This window comes from Aquila chrysaetos, chromosome 13 (assembly GCF_900496995.4).
Source record: "Aquila chrysaetos chrysaetos chromosome 13, bAquChr1.4, whole genome shotgun sequence".
NCBI classification, from domain to species: Eukaryota; Metazoa; Chordata; class Aves; order Accipitriformes; family Accipitridae; genus Aquila; species Aquila chrysaetos.
The window spans coordinates 8,242,056-8,264,045 of record NC_044016.1 but is presented as its reverse complement, the minus strand read 5'-3'; the positions used below and the strand labels follow the sequence as shown (position 1 = coordinate 8,264,045).

The 21,990-nt window shown below is 37.5% G+C and overlaps 2 protein-coding genes across 11 annotated transcripts in view; one reads left to right on the top strand and one right to left on the bottom strand.

Moving 5' to 3' along the window:
- Positions 1–9,572, top strand: part of IARS2 (isoleucyl-tRNA synthetase 2, mitochondrial) — a 39,772-nt gene extending 30,200 nt beyond the window's left edge. For 5 of the 6 annotated variants that reach the window (XM_030034985.2, XM_030034986.2, XM_030034987.2 and 2 more), the window contains 9 exons: positions 2,586–2,694; positions 3,491–3,593; positions 4,616–4,741; positions 5,147–5,278; positions 5,942–6,048; positions 6,921–7,066; positions 7,230–7,420; positions 8,930–9,074; positions 9,207–9,572. In XM_030034985.2, the coding sequence (XP_029890845.1) occupies positions 2,586–2,694; positions 3,491–3,593; positions 4,616–4,741; positions 5,147–5,278; positions 5,942–6,048; positions 6,921–7,066; positions 7,230–7,420; positions 8,930–9,074; positions 9,207–9,358 (1,211 nt within the window). In that variant the 3' untranslated portion in view covers positions 9,359–9,572. Of the gene's footprint in view, positions 1–2,585; positions 2,695–3,490; positions 3,594–4,615; positions 4,742–5,146; positions 5,279–5,941; positions 6,049–6,920; positions 7,067–7,229; positions 7,421–7,803; positions 7,936–8,929; positions 9,075–9,206 lie in introns of those variants that run through there. The other variant, XR_005933824.1, reaches the window with a different exon arrangement.
- A 223-nt stretch (positions 9,573–9,795) lies between these two features.
- The window catches only part of RAB3GAP2 (RAB3 GTPase activating non-catalytic protein subunit 2), a 50,709-nt gene continuing 38,514 nt past the window's right edge, over positions 9,796–21,990 (bottom strand). For all 5 annotated transcript variants that reach the window (XM_030034977.2, XM_030034979.2, XM_030034978.2 and 2 more), the window contains exons 24-35: positions 20,956–21,172; positions 20,425–20,598; positions 20,192–20,298; positions 19,083–19,149; positions 18,255–18,325; positions 16,105–16,140; positions 15,456–15,530; positions 15,002–15,220; positions 13,171–13,260; positions 12,868–13,086; positions 12,048–12,206; positions 9,796–11,758 (exon numbers count right to left, since the gene is read on the bottom strand). In XM_030034977.2, coding sequence (XP_029890837.1) covers positions 11,612–11,758; positions 12,048–12,206; positions 12,868–13,086; positions 13,171–13,260; positions 15,002–15,220; positions 15,456–15,530; positions 16,105–16,140; positions 18,255–18,325; positions 19,083–19,149; positions 20,192–20,298; positions 20,425–20,598; positions 20,956–21,172 — 1,581 coding nt within the window. In that variant the 3' untranslated portion in view covers positions 9,796–11,611. The remainder of the gene's footprint in view (positions 11,759–12,047; positions 12,207–12,867; positions 13,087–13,170; positions 13,261–15,001; positions 15,221–15,455; positions 15,531–16,104; positions 16,141–18,254; positions 18,326–19,082; positions 19,150–20,191; positions 20,299–20,424; positions 20,599–20,955; positions 21,173–21,990) is intronic.

Here is a 21,990-nt window from a genome sequence, read left to right as displayed (position 1 = left end):
GTGAGGTAGAAGAGTGTTAATATACAGCCTCCAAAAAGAAGGTGCGGTAAAAGCAAAATTTGGTTCAAAAGCATTTGCTAATTTTGAATAGTCAATGCTGTGGTGCCTAGGACATTTTCTTTTCTTTTTTGCTTCGAAGTTCAGTTTGTGTTCAGCCTTTTGACAGGGCTTATTTCAGTAGCTGTCTTTGGAGTATCCATTTTAGAGAGTTCTTTTCTGTCTTAAAATTCTCTTACAGGTCTTGACATTTTCGTCATGGGCAGAGTGCCATCTGCACTACAACCTTGAGATTATTATTTTTCAAAATATTTCATATAAGAATACATAGTGGACTCTACTGCGATGCGATATGCCATTGGTAAAAGTCAGACAGCTTTTTACCCAGAGTTTTGTATCTCAATGATCGTGGTTTTCAACATCATAACTTTTTTCCCCTATCTTATTGGCTAATATTTAACTGAATGAATGTGATTATTTTACAACTTAGCTATCTAAGTGTTTAAACTTTTGTGCTGACTGAGATACTTGAATTTATCTTAGCTGATTCATTCCTGGCATTAAAATACAATACGTTTAATCTAAAGTCAAAGTCTGTAAGATCAAAGATAGGGAATCTTGAAATCCAAACCAGAAGGATCATAAATTGTAATTTTCTTTAATGACCTATGTACTATATCTCAGTATAAAATAAACAACTGAAAAGTCCCTTCTGGGTTGCCAGACATATTCTTCCATTTACAAAGAAACGTGCATGCTGTTCTAATTAATTTATGTATAACCATCACAACTTTAATGAAACTGAGGTAGGGGAGCTACCTGTGCACTTAAAAGGCAGGCTTTGTATATGCAAAACCCGTGTGTGTATTTTACAGAGATAAAATGTCCAGGCCTCCATTAACTTTGTAAGCTACATTAGCCAGCCTGCCAGATATACTAGTTCCTGTCAGAAAAGACCAATGCAGTTCGCTGTTTGTAATCAGTTGTCGATTTAACTTCTTCTCTAAGTAGTAACTACTGGCATTTCCATCCAAAGTTCATTTCTCTAAAACCAGTGACTAGTAGACTAGTTGTAAATAACAAATGTGTTGTTACAGATTTTCCAGTTATTTTCTTCCTTACCACAAATACTTTTTTTTATCTTGTCCTCACAAGCATTTTTGCAGTCTGTTACTACAAAGGGTGATCTCTACTTATTCTACTTTTAAAACTCAAACTCTTTGTAGATTTTCTTGAAGGAATAAACAAATGTGTGGGTGGATGTTATGGTTTTTAACACATTTTTCCTGTGCTAGCTGGAACTGTATGGCCTTGACCTTTGTAATGTTGAACTTCCTTTTATTGCGGATGGATCTAAATATTGAAACTTCCATTAAGTTAAACAAATAAATCAAGTGTGTCAGCAGCAGAAAGAAGCATTGTCTCAGGGGTCCTAGGAAGAGGCTAAAAGGAGCTAGTAGATAAAAACTGAATAGAGAAACTTTTGTCTGAATATCTGGAAAATTACACCACCAACTTTTAGAATCAAAACTAAATTCCTGCCAAATATGTGTATAATTTTGCACATTCGTAGGCTTTGACTTGCATGTTCTGCTGTGCTCCACATTATTCTGTTCTTGCTCTGATGGTCACCTGTCTGGGATTGTTTAGGATCAGGAGGGACTTCTTGAGTCAACAAGTCTTGTACCTTTTTGTACAGTGACTGAATTCCGCCAGTAAAGCCATTAAAATTTTGCTGCTCTCCTTCAGCCCTGTGGAAAAGCTGGGTTTGCTCTTCTGCTTTTAATATGCAGTTAGCTAATACCCAGTCTATGTGCCTTGTAGGCCATTTTTCCTCTGATGCCAACAGTACTCATTAGCTCCAGTTGTTCTTCTCAAGCATTCTTCTTTATTGTGTAATTAGAGGGAATAATATTTCCACTCAGCCTTCACCTGCATAAGCGAAACAAGCCAGGCTCTTCCAGACCCTTCTCTCCCACAACAGGCTTTCTGTTTCACATGTTGTTCTAACCCTTTCCTGAAATTTTTAATCTTCCTGGAACACCGGTGACCAGAAGTGTAAATTCTGTCGCAGGTGACCTGTGGTCACTGCCAAAGCTTCCTGGTCTCCTCTGAAAATACCTGATGCCTTACACACACTAGTCAGGCATGTTACATCTGTGACTTGCATGCTTAATAATTCCCAACTGTTGAAGTTTCAGGACGTAGCATAGATTTTTATTAATTCCAAAGTATGTGATCTTGTCTGGGGTCTTTCAGTTTGTTTAGGAGTACTTGGAAAGTATTTTGAGAACTTCATAAGAAGTCCTCTGAGCATGATAGCTTCTGTTTTCATAATTTATTATTTTGTTTGGGGGAAAGCAAGCTTATTTGTTAAATTTTGGAGTTCAGTGAGTCTTGGATTTTTAAAAAAATTGTGATACTAATGAATCACTTGTATCATGTTCAAGTAACCATACACCGTTTATTAAAAGTAACTTACCTACTAGGTGTAAAGAGCAGAATAAGTTTCGGAGATTTTCTGTTAAGTGTATTAATTGATTGAAGATATAGGCTGATATTTTAAACAAAATCTTCTGTTTTTAAAGGAGCAGAGCAAAGAGCAGATACATACCTTGAAGGAAAAGACCAACTGGGAGGTTGGTTTCAATCCTCTCTATTAACTAGTGTGGCAGCAAGGAAAAAAGCACCATATAAGTAAGTGCGTGGATTGCAGACACATTGCTAGTTCAGTTATTAAATATCGAGCTTTTGATAGTGTGGACAGTAGTGTATAAACAAGAAAAATCAAGCCATTACCAAGTATCTGATTTATGTTCTTACATTTTCAGTATAAAGCTTTTCTCAGATTAGATTGTAATGGATTTATTGTTTAAATTTTTTCCATCGTAATTTTAATATATGTTTTCTTTCTCAGTCATTTAGGTATATCCTATTACATTATCAGATACAGGTCTGTTCTTTTGCCATCTCTCCCATTCCCATAATCTAAGTGATTATTATGGGAGGTGCAGTATCAAAATCTCCTAAAATCATTGACTTGTGAATTGAACACTAGGCTGTAATGAATTCAGAATCACTGTGTGTATGTCTTATACGGGAGCTGTGACACACTTTGTCCCCTGGAAGATGAAAAGCATAGGGAAGGGTAATGTGAGTCAGTTGCAAGGAGGCTGTGCAATTTGGGAAATGTATTGGCTTAAAGAGGAAATAATACTTTAGTCTTTAATTCATCTGAAATACGTGTGCCCTGGGTATCTGCAACCAATCTGTTGCTCGCATGGCAAAATTAAATGAGGAAAATAAAGTTGTATGCACTACTTGGATGGTAGTACAGTGTATTCATGGTTGGTTGAACTTGACAGATGAAGCCTCAGGCTTACCAAAATACAGGATTTCTGTATGTTTTGACTTAGGAATATCCTCATTAGAAATCTGTTCTTAACATACATTTTTCACTGGGATTTTGTTTTCACTAAAATCTTTTCTTCAGGACTCTGGTAGTTCATGGATTTACTCTTGGTGAGAAAGGGGAGAAGATGTCTAAATCTATTGGCAATGTGGTTGACCCCGATGTAGTTATCAATGGAGGCGAAGTAAGTAAAACTCTTGAGTTTCTTAGAATCACTAGTTAAAATTTTTCACTACCAGATTCTGCGACTGTCTTGTGGCATGTTTTTCTCTAAACAGCTGTCTTGTAGCAGAACTCCGTAAGGCTCTTCTAAAGATTTTGGCTACACTGCAGTTCCATTTGGCTGGAGTAAAAACCTTGAGGTTTTTTGCTTCAGCTGTAGTGCCAAAACCCCCACACCTTTGTTCTGTGCTAAGAGAAATGAAAATGCATTATATAGAAGGTGTAGTATGGTTCCTTTTTACTTGGGAACACTGTTGATGGAGTGGGGGGATTAAAAAATAATTAAAATAATTAACCTTTGCTTTCAAACTGACGAACCTACAAGCTGGGCCTAGCAGTAGAGCAGTCAGAGTAGAGGCTGCACCCCAGCAATCTTGTCTGCTCTCAGCCTAGGCTGTTATATTGACTCTGGAAGCTTACTTCATTCCATGGTCAGGGAGGTTGCGCTGCAGGTGATGCTCTGAATTTTTTTCCCTCCCCGGTCCTGCTGTTGCTATTTCTGAGGCTGCTAAGCAGATTTTGAAATTCTGTAGACAAAAGAATCAATTCTTACAAAGACTTACTTATCTGATTCAATAAAACACACAATAGTTTCTATTCTTTCAAAAAGCAGATAAGCCATTTTCAGAGTTGAAAACAGGGTGGAAAACAATCCAAAGGGCGGGAGGGGGGGAAGTATGTAGTTTTAGATATTAACATTGCTATTTTAATGTTAAGAAGTCAAAGGATTCAAGGCTGTAAGATGAGTTTACCTCAACTTACCTGAGTTCTAGCATTGCCTGTACACAGAGTGCTGCAAGTATACATTGTCGCCCTGGCTTAACAGTAAATCTTGGTAAAAGAGGGTAAAGGCCTCCCAAATACAGTGGCCTTCTGGGCACACTTACAGGCATGTTCACAGCACCGACAACACGGAATGGCACTGCTCACCGTGCTGCAGGACCCCCAGCAGTTTTACTGGTGTGCCTTTCTGTCTCCACTTAGGATCACACCAAGGACCCTCCATATGGTGCCGATGTTCTCCGCTGGTGGGTGGCAGAATCGAATGTTTTTACTGAGGTGCTGATTGGGCCTGTTGTACTTAATGCTGCAAGAGATGATATTAACAAGGTAAGTGCCAAATATGCTAACCGTCTTCATTCTAATGACAGCTCCTCTTTATATTTGGTTTTGTGTTGGCTGAGTAGAATTCATTGGAAAACTTTTCAATCTTTAGACTAAAGAAAGCTTTTCTGAACTCGTTTAGGTAGGTACTACTGCTCTTTACATCTGTGGATCAAATAGTAAAGTGTACGAAAGAAAAGACTAGGTTTTGCAGCATACTTTGGTAATAGCCAGTCTTTTTATTTTTATGTGGGTCCTTTTGGCATATGTTCTTCATGATGCTTTTGTAACTGTTCAAACAATCATTTTGAAAAACAGCCAACTTTAGTTAATTCATTATAGAATATTATCATTTTGTGTTTCATCTAAACTGCAGACCATTAATGTTTAATTTTTCTGGTTTGTTCCAAGCTTCGGAATACACTACGCTTCATGCTGGGAAACGTGGCTGGCTTCAACCCAGAAACCGATTCCATCCCCACTTCAGAGATGTACATAGTAGATCAATACATGCTGCATTTATTGCAAGATTATGGCAGCAAGGTAGGGGTAAATTGTATTTAAATTAATATATGTAATGTTTTTCATTGGTTATACCCTCTAGGGAAGATTCCTTAAGTGTATGAGTAAAGAGTGTGTGTCAAGTAGGCAAATTATGACCACAAAGGTTTCTTTGATGCGATGTGCACTCCCTTAAGCCCACTTCAACTTTTGAGAGGAAGACTTTGTTTTTAACATTTTTAACTTGGTTTTGACATTGACCAGTTTTTCCCATTCCCCTCCTGCCCAAGGCCTCAAATTACATGTCTTTAGAAATAGCTAGAATAGGATATAAAAAAAACCAAAACAAAAACAAACAAAAAAAAACACCAACAAAAAAAAAATCTAGAGCTTTGGAAATCTGCTGTAGTCCAGAATTTAGTCATTTCTGTCACTCAGAACCGTTCTGCTGAATAAGAAAGTATGGGCATAATTTCTGCGGTTCTTCCTGTCCTCTCCCTTCAAACTTGAATTGAAATGATTGTTGACTGAATTAACATTTTATTTTTTTTTTCCCCTCCAACAACCTTTTAAAGAAAAGATTCTCACAGACTTTGTGTCACTCATTACACTTTCTGTAAGTTCAGGTTCATCAGGGGTTGTCATTGTATGCCATGCGATGAAAATTGATGCTCTGTTCTTATCTCTCTCTGCTCCCTCTCCCAGGTTACAGAAGCATACAAAGAATACGATTATAGCAAAGTTGTTCGATTATTGCAAGCATTCTGTTCCAGAAACTTGTCTAACTTTTATTTTACCATAATCAAAGACAGGTAGGTTCATTACTGCTGCCTTTAAAAGGGAAAAACCAAGTTAATCAGTTTGCGATGGAGGTAACAACATTCCAGGCAAATGTTGAGTGAATACAGATATCTCGGAGAACATTTCACAGTTATGTATTGTGCTTTAGTGTACTAAAGCTCACAGGTGAAGGCTTAGCTGCTTTCAGTTGAGTATTTTTGTCATCAGTGTGCTTCTATATTCTGTCCACTAGGGGTACTGAATCATTTTGAAAGGTAATCAAGCGGACGCATTTAAAACTAAATAAAGTTTTAAAGATAAATTCTTGGATCTGTATTTCTACCTAGAAGTGTATTGAATTTGGGAAGGTAGGGGGAAGGGCTTTTAGCACTTACCTGGGCAAGCTAATGTCTTTTACTGATCTAAAAAACAGGTAAAGAATCCTAAGGATGTGACTGATATCTTTGTAAATTTTGAAAGGGCTGTTTCATGGGAGAAGAAGGTAGGGGGTTATACTGATCTTTAGTTTCCAGAATGCAAGTAAAGGGGGAAAAAAAAGAAAAAAGCCCTAATGCTAAATTTTATAGATGAACCAGAACAAAGGGCTAACAGAGCTGCAGCCTCATCTCCCTGAAGACAGATTCTCTTCTACACAAGTGAAGCAAATTAACATGCCGTGTACAAAATCTCCTTTCCTGTGACAAAATGTGGCTGCATATGCAAATGGCCCTGTACCTATACCACTGTGCTTGCCTAGGAAGGGCAATTAAGAAAAGCTCTCCTTGGAAAGGCAAGCTAGGTCAGACTTCTGTACTTTCAATGGCAGTCCTGGAAGTATGGCTCTTGAGCAAGAACAGTAACAAGAACATACGAATACTTCCCAACCTTCATCTCTGTCTTGCAGGCTCTATTGTGAAGAAGAAAAAGATCCTAAGCGTCGTTCATGTCAAACTGTGCTAGCACAGGCTTTAGACATAGTAGTCCGGTCCTTTGCACCAATTCTTCCTCACTTGGCAGAGGAGGTTTTCCAGCACCTCCCTTATAAGAAAGGTAAAGCATGTATCATTTCTAAGGAATTTTTTTAGTGCACTGTTTAATGGCATAGTTAAAAGAAGGAATGCAAATAGAGAGATATGCCATTCTTTTTTATTAATTTAATAAACACTTGACTAGAAAGACACTAAATTAAAAATTCCTTTGCTTTGCTTTCAAGACTCAGAGGGTGTGTTTCGTACTGGCTGGATTAATGCAAGCTCAGCATGGAAGAAGCCTGGCATTGAGGAAGCAATAGAAGGTGCATGTGCAATGAGAGACTCTTTCCTTGGGTCCATCTCTGGCAAGAATGCTTTGGAGTATGAAGTAGTCATTGTAATTGAGCCTGGATTGCTGTTTGAATTAATGGAGGTAAAAGATGCAACTAAGAATACTGTCTGTGCAAAAAATACTGATTTCTGTAAACTTTCTTCTGCTTTGTACTTGCCAGAAAATCACAGAATTGTTGAGGTTGGAAGGGACTGCTGGAGATCGTGTAGCCCAAGCCCTTGCTTAGGCAGGGTCAGCTAGAGCAGGTTGCCCAAGATTGTGTCCAGTTGGGTTTTGAATGCTGAGGATGGAGACTCCACAACCTCTCTGGTTATGTGTGCCAGTGTTTGACCACCCTCACAGTAAAAAAGTGGTTTTATGTTTTCTTGGAATTTCCTCTTTCAATTTCTTTCTTTTGCCTCTTGTCCTGTCACTGGGCACCACTGACAGCACCTGACTCCATCTTCTTTACACCCTCCCATCAGGTATTTATATACATTAATAAGATCCCCCGAGCCTTCTCTTCTCTGGGCTAAGCAGTCCCAACTTGTTGGCCTCTCTTCATACATGAGATGCTCCAGTCCATCATCTCTATGGCCCCTTGCTGGACTCGCACTGTAAGTTCACATCTCTCTCTTACTGGGGAGCTCAGAACTGGACCCAGCACTGCAGATGTGTCTTACCAGGGCTGAGGAGCAAGGAAGGATCACTTCCTTCAAGCTGGTGGCAGTGCTTTTCCTAATGCAGGATGGTGCTGGCCTTCTCTGGTGTGAGAACATACGGCTGGCTCATGGTCAGCTGTTTGCGCACCAGGACCCCTTCTCTGCTAAGCTACTTTCCAGCCAGTTGGCCCTCAGGCTGTACTGGTGCCTGGGTTTATTCCTCCCCAGGGGCAGGACTGGGCACTTCCCTTTATTGACCTTCACGAGACTGCTGCTAGCCTGTTTCTCCATCTTGTTGAAGTCCCTCTGAACAACAGTGCAGCCATCTTGTGTATCAGCCACTCCTCTGAGCACTGTATCATCAGCAGACTTGCTAAGGGTATGCTCTGCCCATCATCCAGGTTATTAATTAGTATGTATGTCAAACAGTAGTGGACCCTGTACTGACCCCTGAGCTACACGACTCGCAACTGGCCTCTAGCTCTGGACTCCTTGAAAATGCCTGTTCTAGTGCCACTGGCAGTAACCTGCCTTCTTGGTGTGAGGGTCAAGGTAACTTGAAAGGTTCTGCACAGGGAACCTTGGACAGTGCACTTAAGAGTACAGACCTGAACTCCTGGCAGGAGTAAGTAAATTAGACTCTTGGTTTAAGGCATCCACTCTGATTAGGAACCACTGTCTTAGCATTTGTTTTAAAGAATGGAGCATCTTGGAGCTTGCAACAGTAGACCTCAGTTTTGATGCTGGATTTAAGCATAATTATATAAATGCATATATTTAGACACAGGTACATGTGGGTGTAAACAAACTTGTGCTCTCTTTGTGACAAAGCTATGACAGCTGTTGCAATCATACACAGTAATTCTACTTCTGCTTTAACATTTTCTAGGAGGAGGATGCTGATGAACAAAACCAGGTTGCAAGTCTGAAAATTAACTCTCTTCCCTAGGCACTGCAGGCTGAAGAAACTTCTAGTGATTCACAGCTGAATGAAATAATGATGGCTTCCCAAACAACCCTGCTGAGTGAGCTACCTAAAGAAACACCTGCAGATGCAAACATCATCAAAGGGACCTTTCTGATTAACTTGGAAGGTAAGAGAAGTATTCCAGACAGGCTCCTGTGCTGCTGCTTCTCTGCCCAACACCATACGTTGTTGTTCACTTCATAGGTAGAGTATGCTAACTACACCTACAGGATCTCAGTAACAATGCTTTCTTTAACAGGTGGTGATATCCGTGAAGAATCTTCCTATAAAGTTATAGCCCTACCACTTGCCAAAGCAAAATGCCCTCGCTGCAGGAGATACACTTCTGATTCCTCAAGCACCCCCTGCCCACGGTGCCTGAAAGTCATTGCTGGAAAAGTGAGCACGTGAGGGTGAAATCCCTACGCACAAGCTGCGCCAAAGTCATGAGTATTGAAGTATACAATAGTGGTGGCTAACCAGAAGGGCTGTGTACTGAGGCCTGTAGAACCAGATGCTTAAGCCCCAGCCTGAGCAGAATTATCATGTTTTGGGGGGAACCTTCTGTATATACCCAACTGTGTATATCACTTTTCAGCTTAATAAAAAGGGTCATTCAAAATAACTGACTTATTTACTTGTTTTCAGCAACCTGTGTTCTTTTGAAGTTCACTTCCATTTAAGTGAAACTTCACAGTAAAACAGCTATTGTTTAATTTTTATACTGTCAGCAGGTAGTTCTGTGGAACCCCAGAGAACCAGTCCTCTGCACTGGCGTGTCTACTCTTGTAAAACAGAACAGAAGAAAAGGTGATAATCACCATTCGGTAAAAAGGAAAAGACACAAGGAAACCTCAAATTTTATTTAATCAATTTACACAAATCCACAGCAAATTAGACACAAAATAGCACTATATACAGGGTATTACTTACAATACATTACAGATTTGATTGGTGTCGTGTCAGCTCTGACATGATACTCAGTTACAGTAAAATCCTTTACACAGCTGTACCAGGATACAGGAATGTAATGCAACTAAGAAACATTTTTTGTTTTCCTCAGGTTCCATGGTGACCAAATCTCTAGCATACTTATTTCTGCAGAAGTTTGAAGTGCTGTCAGACAAGGTGGTAAAGTCACCTGTACAATCTTACCTTCTTCTATTTTTCCCCTACAGCTCTTTTAACCTCAGTTATGGAAGTGTCTGTATAGAAGTACCTAAAACATAGACCAGGCCTGGCCACTTACTCTTACTAGAATTCTTACTACTCTTTACTCTGTCTCATCTCATGTCGCTGCAGGAAGTCAAACATATAGTATCAAAACTTTTCAAGAAGACTTCACAGCTACACTGAAGTACAGTGATTAAGAAGTGGGGATGCTGAACAGGTGAAGGAGGCTGTGTAGAACAAGCCACGTACATAACTTTTTTTTTTTTTAGGGGGAGTCTAACCCTTAGATGACAGCAGCACACCTTTCTGAAGTATAAGACCAAATTCTGTCTCCAGCAAGGCAGAATACTATGAACATTTCTTACATACAATGCAAGAGGAGCAGGTTACAAGATGGAGCTAGTAATTTCAGCTGACTTTGACAAAAACCATTTACTCCAATTTAATTTTTCTCTCCTGGCTTCCTTTAGGTAGAAAATAAACAGTACTAACTGATGCAAGATAATCATGTTTAATACCACTCCAATAGTGAAGATACTCACTATATGAGTCCCTGTAGGTACCATAAATAAAAGTGGGGTTTTTTTAAGGCTAAAGTACTCAGTACTATAGATCTTCACTGAAGTTGGGTCAACTATTTAAGCAGTTTTTGACTACAAGTTAACATGTGCAGAGATTTATAGCATACTACATCTTCTACAGTGATAAGATAGGGGAACAATCTTACAGTAAGACATTCCTTGACCTACTTAAACTCAGCAGAGCTTAATAATAAAGGAGAGGGATGCAAATCCAGTTTTAGCTGACGCCCAGCACCCTAGAGACAATACTGGGAGATCTGGACTAAAACATGAGTCCGTACTTGTGTCCAGAGAATTTGATTCTCTTTCCCAAGCTGTTTCTAATGTGGGCTGTTGTCCCTTTGTGTAAGGCCCCAGCACATTTCATCCTATGTCTAGTGCAATCGCCATTGTCACGTATAATGCAATTATAAGGCATGAGCCCAACACCAGCTCTAGCTTCTGAAAAAGCAGTATTGGCTTTACATAGTAACTTCAGAGACCAAAGTTTTTCTCGGGTGTAATTCTACAGCTCGTTTTTCAAAACAAATCATACATGGAACATTGAAACTGCAGCAGTTACTGCCAGCATGAAATACAGAATTTCACAAGATGTGATTTTGTAAATAGACTAAAACTGCTGTCAAATATATCCAATTTAGACTACTGCAAAAAGCGCTCAAGTGAGAAATAAATAACAAAGCATTTCAGATACTGACAAGTGTACTAGAAATTAAACATCTTTGTACTAGTGCAGATTTTAAAATATACTCCAATTTAAAGTTACCTTCTAAAATTCTGGGATGGGGAGCATTGTTTTTTTCATTGTTTAACAGGAGCCACACAGAAGTTTCTTTCTGTAAAGTTCAGCCTCATTGTGTAAAATCATGCATTATACCACTATATAGCAGAACTGTGCTAACCAAGAATGTCATGATGAGATGGCTTCTACAGCCTCGATCAGATTCAAGGCAAGGCTGTACTGCCCATGATTCTCCGGTAAGTGCTCTATGACTTTGTTAACTAGTTTAGCTGTTGTTGAAATTGGCACTTCTACATTTTGAAGTTCCTGGGGGTCCTATATAAAAGAATAAACACAGCATTAGAGTAATTTTACAGATGATCATCTACATATAAGCCCTCCTGAACTTGTATAAAACAGATCACTAAGGTTTATTAACTCAATTAAGCTGATGCTTTGACCCATTAAACTGCTTTACCCTTCATGAAACAGAACTAGCATCAGGAAAAATGAGAACAAATTCTTGTTTCCATTAGTAAGAAAGGGCTATTCAGATGTGATCTCTGTCTTGGTGAACAGAAGCTTCTGAAAATCAACCTGTTTTCCTAAATCAAACTTAACTTACCATAGCTTTGAGCCAAGTACATAGTGTTGGAGGAAGCCTAGCGAGGAGTTCCATACCCTCCTTTGTCTGCATATGAAGTAAAGCAAAGGCCAGTCTCTGTCCAGCCAGTATGAGCAGCTGTGATGCAAGCACTTCTTTGTCAGTCACCTGAAGAAAGGCCTGAAAATAGAAGAATAAAAGGAAGTAGAAACCATTTCAGCATGACACAGCTCACTTATCTGGAGGCTTGAAAAGCTGTATCAAAAGAAGCTTATCCATACTAAAAGGACAACTAGTTTTGAGACTGTTCCTTATGTTACCTGTTACTGTAATAAAGCACATTATTAAAAGCTTCAGAACAGCAGAAGAGTGAGCAAAGGCAAGGAATTGCTCTGTACTTTACACAGTGATTAGCATGACCATGAGATCTGTTTTATAGTTCAGCAACATATTCCTAACTTCTATATGATCTCTTGTTTGCTTTCCCCCTCAAGAAAGGGAAGAATTGTCTTGTCCAAGGACTAGTAAATTTTTCATAAAAGAAGAGATTACAGGCAAAAAAGCAGATTCCTGAAACTGTCAAATACAGTAAAATAAAAAAGGCTGTACTGGTTTAGACCAGTAGTATAACTCCCTATCATGTTGGGAAGAAGGAAAACTGAGGGTAATTATTGGTCTTGAAAAAGTACTTTTCTAGCCTCTGACGTTTTCAGTCTGGGAATTTTTTTGAGCCTGATAATACTTGCCTAACCCTTCCAGGCATCTTAAGTGAAAAAGTAATTTTAGCAGAATATCTGACATAACGCTGTACTGATTTAAAATCATTAAAAGCTGTTATTACCTCTTCACCAAGATGATCCATCCCATAACTATAAAGTTCACAGACATAATGCCTTTTGACCACATCCTCAGAGATTTGAAGATACTGAGCCAGGTCCACAGCCAAAGTTGGCCAATTCTTCCCCTTTTCAAAAGGAAACAATTCCTCTTCTGAGACTTCTTTGGCCTTTTGTGATGAACAGAGTGTTTGAACTGCTGCACTCACCACCTTGACCAAGAACTTGGAAGCAAAAATTGCAGGTTACTTCAGTATTATTTGAAATTTTAGAGGTTTTTGAACTTTCAGTACAAAACGTATACCTACCTGTTGTCGTATGGATAACACATTTGGATCCATATCCCCACTAGGCAGCAGCTGAATTGAAGTAAGGTCTTTGAAAAATGCATTTTTGCCCTAAAATTGAGAACCAAAAGACAGGCCTCAGAGATACAGGAGAATACAAGTAATCCATTTTGATCCAATACTAAGCAGCTTATTTTTTACATTTAATTTGTACTGCATCTTCTATTTCTCTTTGAGGATAAAAATTAATATTGTAAGTTAAAGCCACAGAACAAAACAAACTTTTGTTCATGCAATCATAACATGTCAAGGGTTTGCTTTCAAACTTAAAACTACGTGCCTACTAAATTTAGGTAGCTGATATACTACCAGCTGGAGCTGAAGTTTGGATATGTTTCCTGGTCCCTGGCTCTAGACCAACATACCAAGCATAATACGTAGGAAGAAATGCAAACTAGCTGATACAAAAATACATTTTATCCATCACCTATGGATATAGTTGACACTGCTTAATTTTAAGGTCTCTTGAACTACAGATTAATCAAATTTCAGGTGAAAATGCTGAACGATGGCACATGGTAGCCCTTGTTTTAGCCCACCATGCTCCAGCAGTGACATACTCAAGGCAAAGCATCTCTGGCAGTCCTGCTCCATACTAATGCAGGGAGCAGGGAAACTGGTACAAAAAAAATGCCTATGTTAAAAGACAGTGATGAACGTGTAGGTCTAATTAGTGACTTGCCTTGTCAGAAATAAGGTAGTAAACAGTCTTTGAAACTTTTAACCACTTTTTCAGTCATCAGTCAAGATTCTCTAAAGACCTGTTAGAAATTCTCTCATAAAGCTCACTGAACAAATGGAAATCTTGAGTGAGTGAAGGCAAAAAGGCAGCAGCTGAGAAAAGTAGTTGTATGTAAAAGAAAGGAGGCACAGGAACAGGATCTAATTTTACTCAAGATGTAATATGCATTCTTAAATGACAAAAGGTAGTATAATGCTTTCTGCTAACAGATAAGCAAAAAAAAAAAAGCAAAAAACAATGGAATTTGATCTATGGTAAAATGCTAAAACCAGACTCAACTGCTTCATCAGAGCTTGCACACAGACAAGAACCTATGGCAAAAGGAGAGTAATATTCTGCATTTATAAAATTCCAGTAAATCATTGAGAAGGAATCTGTGCAGTATTACAGGACTAAATAATTTTCTCCCCATCAGAAATTAAATGACAAGTCTACACCAGTACTTTGTGTTTCAGGGTTTTTTAGAATTGCAGTGTGGTAAAGCTAAGAGGAAGAAAGCTCCATCTACGGTACCTGCTTTGTATCAGGGTCAAGCTCTGATTTGAGATATACTGCATTTTGAATGCAGTGATTTTTTTTTTTAAATTTTTTTTTTTAAGTGGTTTATATGCATTAAATGACAAGCTGTTTATTCTCTTCAAGATGCTCAGAATTCTGGAATAATCATCGGCAATAATAGATACAACAGTGACACTAACATAACATTTCTGACCTTAAATATTTATGTTTTTTCTGATCTGGCACTTCTCAAAGCAACCAGAAAAACCTGTCATCCAGTGTTCTTACAATGCAGTATTTTCAGACCAGCTAATTATTAAGGAGCTGATTTTCATGCATCTGAGGTCACTACAAATCTTTTATTCACAAGGAAAAGCACCAAGTTTGGGTCTCAGCCTGAATTCTGGCAGCAACTTCATTAACACACCACAATGGACTAAATGGCTCTCATAAAACTATTCATGAACTGTTTAAAGACTGAAAGCTAGTATATATTATAGGTACCAAGAGGAAGGGTAGCAAAATTAAGATGTATGCTTTCAGAAGACATACCTTGCTATCAAACAGCGAAAGAGGCTTCACACTCTTCAGAGAAAACCTCATGATGGCATACAAGATAGTACATAACACAAACTGGTGTTCAACAAGTGGGTAGTGAATGCGTTTCTGCTCAAGGGCTAGTTCTACTATCGATACTGGTCCTTCTACCGACACCCAAGCATCTTCAGTATCTAAGACAGGAGCCTGCATTTCGTCACTACTAACGTCAGCCTGCCAGAGCAACACAGAAAAGTAGTCACACACAAAACGTCATCTATATTGGCCTTCTATGCAAGAGACATGGCTTTAATCACAATTTTTCTGCAGTGAAATCAAAATTTCATGTCTAGAAGTTTATTAATATTTGTCTGTACTGAACAGTACAGAAATTAGTATGACCATATTCTTCAAAATTAAGTTTGAATCAATTAGTTCCTTAGTTTCTATGGGAACAATAAAAATTTACCTCTAGCAAAGTTTGCAGAAGATCTGAACAGCAGCCAAGAAAACTTGTCATTGCTGTGTCACCCATACCTACGTCCTGTTAACAAACAGTACGATTTAAATAGTTTCAGTTGGAATTGAAACAGGCTTTTCTTAGCTCTGTATGTTTGAGAATACAGTTGTTGACATAAAATTCGTTAAGCTCAGTTTATTAACCTATTACATTTAAAGGTGAACAAATATTCACTGAAGTACAATAAAGAATTAGAAATAACAGGAAAAAATAGGAGTAAAGCTAAATGTAGCCATTTACAGTACTGTATCTCTAAAGAAGACTGAATTCCTCAAGTAATCACATCTAGTAAATTTCATTTTCTGAGCATATCAGTTGTGTTCCAAAAAAGTTTTAACTAATGAAATTACACATGAAAAATAATAGTTTGTCATGTTATAGTCTCAAGTCTACCTTCTATAATATTTGAAGTTATGCCTCTGTTCTAATTTGCTTTGTCAGATAAAGATTAATTTACATTTCTTAAAATTCATAACATTTTCTCTAGTGCTGCATTTTGAATTTTTCTGAAACTTTCAAAAATAAATCACAAACTAGTATTAAAATTAAGGCATTTTTATTTATTTCTTCCTATTTAGACAAAAGTAGTATTACTTGCCCGTCTGCATAATCTGTCCTTTGGAGCTTTTCCAACCTGTTTAAAAAAAAAAGGCATTTCAGTATAATTAAATAATTTTAATCATAAGGTATCTGTTACGCCCTGTTTTAACTTTTTATTACTATTTTCCTAGTATAAAACAAGAAAATAGTTCATTACAGCTACATAATGCAACACATTGCATCACTTGCTTTCAACAAAAGATTTGATACAGATCATACAACTCAGAAATGAACATCACTGATGCCCATATTTCATTCATCCTTCTTAAAGTCTAGGATTAGAAATAAGGCCCCAAGGTCCTCATTCAAATCTCAACGGCAGCTAAAAAATTCCCAGTGATTTCTATAATACAGAAATAGAGAGATAATACTAAGCATGATATTAGAAGGAAACACTATGGAACAATGGAAGAGGAAAGGAAGAGTAAATGCTCCAGCATATCCACTGAGATGGAGGAAGTCTAATAAAAAAGTTATTACATGGTTTCCATACTTTGCCTATCTGAATTCTTCAGAGAAGACACCTCAATTATATCCTGTTTAGGAATGTTACTATGAGGTCCAACTTCTACAAGCTGCACAGGATGAAGCATGTACACGTAAGTGGAACTTCTCTCTTCCATAGCACAAAAAAATAAAAGTAATGATTACATCATGGCAGAGTCTAAACAACAGCTGAAGTGAGATTCCAGGGTCCTGAATTACAGGATTACTTGAACTCAAATTCAAGTGATCCATCATGCTGTTTCAAAGTCTGAATTCAAGACAACTTTCAGCTGTCAATTTTGGGACTGATTAAGTGCTAACAGATTTGGAAACCGTATTTTTCTGGAAGCTGATGAGAGATCAGTTGTGCTACTGCTTCTATAACACAAACCCTAAGGACTAATTCCCAGCTTTCAAACATACATAAATAAATACTAAAAGTTAGCAACATTTGTTATTACATGATATTTGCTCGAGGTAACAGATGTGTGCATCTGTAAAACAGTTAGTAAAAACCTTCATCTCTTCTCCTGCAGGTATTAATCTAGGCATGCAGAAAAACTGGGAAAGAGTTTTTGCAGATGAAACACCCACTTAAAACTGTATACAACTGAGCCTATTTGCTTAACGGAAGAAGGAAGATGATATTCTCCAATTCTTACAGAGCTAAATAAAAAGCAAAAGCAGAAAATGAGAGGAGCAAAGGAGAAGGAAAAAAGAAGACAAGACAGCAAATTCTTGTGGGTTTTGTGTTGGGGGGGGGGCAGGGTGTTTGTTTTTTTAGAGGGGCTTGTTTTGTTTTGTTTTTTTTCTCCAGATCACCTTCAACACTTTTCTTCTCTTTGCATCTGGACTTTTATGCTGAAAAACACTTAACTGCTGCTCTACATCTGGCAAACCAATAGCCAGATTCCCCTTACACAACTTAAACAGATCTATCGCTTACTGGCAATACTCTTCCTAAACTGTCTTCCAGTAAACAGATCCACTGCATATTTATAAGCATGAAAAAAAATTGAAGTTTAGCAAGGGACAAAAGACTGCTATAACTCATAGCAAACAAGTTGCATACTAGAACAGAAGCTGATTTACAATGGTAGTGATAGTTAAAAATGCTCAACAACATCCACAAGGTGTTCTGCATTTTGCAGAGTAAGAACTCAAACATGCCAAACTTGGACCACAACATTAGGAAAAGCTTCTGCTTGTAGGAACCTGAAAGTTTCATGGCAATAACTTACCACGAAACAGGCACAGAGAAAACACATTAAGTTATTTATTGTTTTCTAGCTTAAAATTGTATATACGCAGACATAAATAGTTTCAAACTGTTTCACAAATACTTTTTATTTAGCAATTACAAGCTAATGCTGCGCATAAGTCTTCAGTACACATCAGCCAGTGCTGATCAGCTATTACGTAAAGCTGCCTATAGTTGATCACTCCATGGATTTGATATTTTAAAATATGCATTCCTTCATCAATTCCAAGAGTTAGCTACATAATAAACCAAATAAGCAGGGTTTTTTTGATGCTTAAATCAAAGATATTCCAAACTTTAAAACAAAACAAAACAAAACAATGGTTTAGAAATACTAGTTTCACTTTTCAGTTAATAATAAAAATTCAGCCTCAGAAATACTGTCACAATACTGCACTCACCTTGTCCATGAGATACGTAGCAGAAGAAAGCCTTTTCACTATGAATGTATTCCACATCATCAGTGCGATACCTAGAACAATCGCAAACTTGTAAACTCCAAGTGAATAGAAAAGAGATCTTACAAGTATGGAGTGAAAAGCCATGGGCCAAAGTTCCTTTAATGGGGTCAGGGTGGGTCAGGGGGAGGAATTAAAGACGGCGAATGAAACAAGAAGGGACTGAGAGTTATCCTCTCTGCTTTATACTTGCACTTCAGATTTCAGATTTCTCAGGAGACTACCTTGGTGATGAAATATAGTCAGAAGTGCAATGAATCACTCCTTAAAATTATTACATTATGCAGACTGGGTTTAACATTGTAGGTACAGAGAAACTTTGGTGGTAAGCATGAAGCTTTAAGACTAGTGCTTTAGGCATAGAGTGCACCTTATTTGCAGATATTAAGTAGTCTACAAAAAAAGACAATTGTCATCACGTTCACTAAAACAGAGTATCTAGAAATGCATGAAAAGTAATTGACTGCAAGAAGCATGTGCCTCTTTAAATACAAATAAAAAAAATAGTTCCAGAGCAATTTTATTTTAAAATGTTTTTAGTTAAACACGTTAACTTTATCTAACCAACTTATTTTCATGGTTCTGATGGAAACTCAGTTTAAACATGAAAAACAAAAGCTTGAATGTCAGCAGAAAGTTTTGGGGTTTTTTCTAGACAAAACGGCCATCAGTACTACAAACTGCATACATTTAGACTAGTTGACAAAGTCATTTATTCTGTTGTTTTACAATTTCAACAAATATCATTTTTAATAATAGCTTCATACTTACCATGCTGAACGTGAGCATTAATGATGCATCTTAGATGATCTATAGACCTAATGAGAAAACATGCTTCCTTATGTAAAACAAAAAAGTAAAAGAACAAGTTACTACATTATTCAAAACTTGTTTTAAATGTAAACTACTGATTCTTAAAAGACCCAGGTAGATTATTTTAAAGCTACTATTTTTTGACAGTTATAAAACTTGTAAGTTATTCTGATATTGCAATCTTCTCTGCTACTATCTGACAAACACCCATGCACGTGGCAAGGTATGTTTCAGTGATCATGAAACTCATTGTGATTTCAGCACTATTTTCAGGGCTTTATTTTAGTATATGTACTGCTACCATACTTTCTGCTGACAGGTACCTCCACTGACTACAGTCATTTTTCAAAGACAAAATCCATTTGTGCTAGAAAGATTAATTTTTAGTCCATTTCATTAAGATGGAGTAAGTTTTTAACAATTTCAAAGAAACCTTCTATTCTATAGCAAGGTGTTACATTGCACAGATCTAAGGAGTGCCAATTTCAACTTTAATATCATCCAAACTTAGGATGACATTTTCCAGTATTAGAGAAGCTATAGGACAGCAGCGGAAAAAAGGAGGTTTTTGGGGTTTTTTTCTTTCTGCTATGACAATTTCCATCAGTGGTGAGGGAATCTAAGAATATTCAAGAAATCCCTCTTTAAATAGAATGGATTCTAGTCTAACAAATTTAGTATTCTATGATCTGTTTTAGCATATCTAGAACGGAGGAAAGGTTCATCACTATTTTGCAGTATTTAAACTGTTTTGTAGTTGCACAAAATACAGTCAAAACCCTTCTTCATGCTGCTTATTTGAATCCAGTTTCCACACTTGCAGTTCTGAGAATCTGATAGCTTAGAAACATACAGCCCTGTCTTTGTAAGGTGCTATTCAGCCTCAGGACCTGCATTCATTTTCTCAATTCAATTTCTGCTTGCCACTTATCACAGAAAAATTGTAATTAGTATGCTTTCAAAGTCAGTCATCTTAACGAAAGGTTTTACGAACTATTACAAACTTGTGAAACTGCTTCTATTGAGTTGGTCTTAACCATTACTCCCCGCAAGTGAAATTGTTTTACCTCTGGGTCCTTATTCCACTGCACTACATATTCCCAACAGCAATGTGCATGGAGTACATCTACTTCAAGACTACATGGAAATTGCTGATATGCTAGTTGCAGCAGCTCTAGAAAAAGAAAATCTGAAGTTACAAGACAGACCTCTTCCCACTATAATTTCTGCTACTTCATAACAGCAGCGACTAAAACATCTCTGCAGACATTTAGAATTCAAAAAATTTTTATTTTCTTACCTAGGATTGTTTCCAAGCCTGCATCTGCTTCTGGTTCCTCAAGAAAGATATTAGTATGCATTTCTACAGATTCTTCAGTACTATCTGTATTGTTTTTGTGTTGGGCCAAATTCAGTACAAGAGGACTGAAGCCTTGCTTAAAAACCCACTTTGCTACAGTGTCAGCAATACCTCCTAGGACATTTAAAAAAAAAAAAAAGGTATAGTCAATGTATCCCAGAAGATTTATGGTTCAGAATTGAAGGACAAGAGAAGAGATACGAGTTTTAACTACTACCATTAAATAAGGATAACTCTACCAATTAAAAAACTTCCTAATCAACTGATTAGAGGTTTACGATGTAGTCTTTACAGTAATACCCTTTTACAATTTTAAAGCGGTACTCTGTGGTTTGCATTGGTTTTTAAATTAAAAAAAGTAACAAGCAGAACAACTTCCAGTGCAGTTTATATCATTAGGTTGGTAAGGATGGCTCAGAAGTCTATTAGAAATACCATCAACCACCTTTCCAAGAGAAAAAACCAACATACCTTTTCCAGCTTCAAGCAATTTCTTTACAGAAAGCCTGCTCAAAGGCTCAGTCTGGAGCGATGAAACTCTTTTTGTCCTTTTGCTCACTTTGCTATGCAATAGTGTTTGAAGTATCAGACAATCCTCTAACTGTTTCAGCAAAAGTTTCCAATATTCAGTATCAAGAGAAAGTGCTTCCCAGGATTCCGTGTCCGAACCTACAATTATTTGGGAAAACTAACAGAACATATGAACTGGTTTAGGTCTGTTCACTAAAGTAGCACAGTTTTGTTTAAAAAAAAAAAGTATTCTATTAAAATTGAAACCTATATCCCAAGAGCTACTGCATTTTAAAGAATAATTTAGTTCAAAGTATATACATTAACTACGACGCAAGGATCAATTAATATCCCACACTGCTCTCAAGATGTACAGATTCTTAAATAAAAGCCTAAGGAAATAAAAGGACCTGAAAGGCCATCTTGTAGTCCCATTTTTAAGTTCATATTTAGTCGAAAAGTGGGTTAGAATCCCTTCAAAAAGATTTAATTTTACATTCTCTGCTATATACACATTCCGCACATATATGATTAATCCACCCACATTTCAAATTCCTACCATATTAAAAAATATGTATCATGCACCAAGAAATACTGGATCCTACCATGTCGCAATTCCGTGCATTATTTTGATAATTCTCATGCTTAGTAGCAAATGCCCTGCCAGAAAGCCCAAGAATCTTTCCGGTGGGGTGCAGATCTAATTTTTAACTTTGTGCACCAAGACAGCAAACTCTAGAGTTTTCAGAAGCCTGGCCATTAACACTTCTAGGCTTTAAGCCAGAGGATGGCAGGAAAAAAAAAGGGGAAAAGGTAAATAGCTTTATGGAAGGGAAGTCTTGAGGGAAATAAAGCTGTTGCTTTATTCTTTTAAGAGCAGAAGAGAAAAGGTGACAAAGGAGAGCATATCGGTAAAGCATAATATGTTGCAACATACCCACATTCCTATTTGGGCAACACTGACAATTTTAATATACCGAATTGCAACAGTTAAGA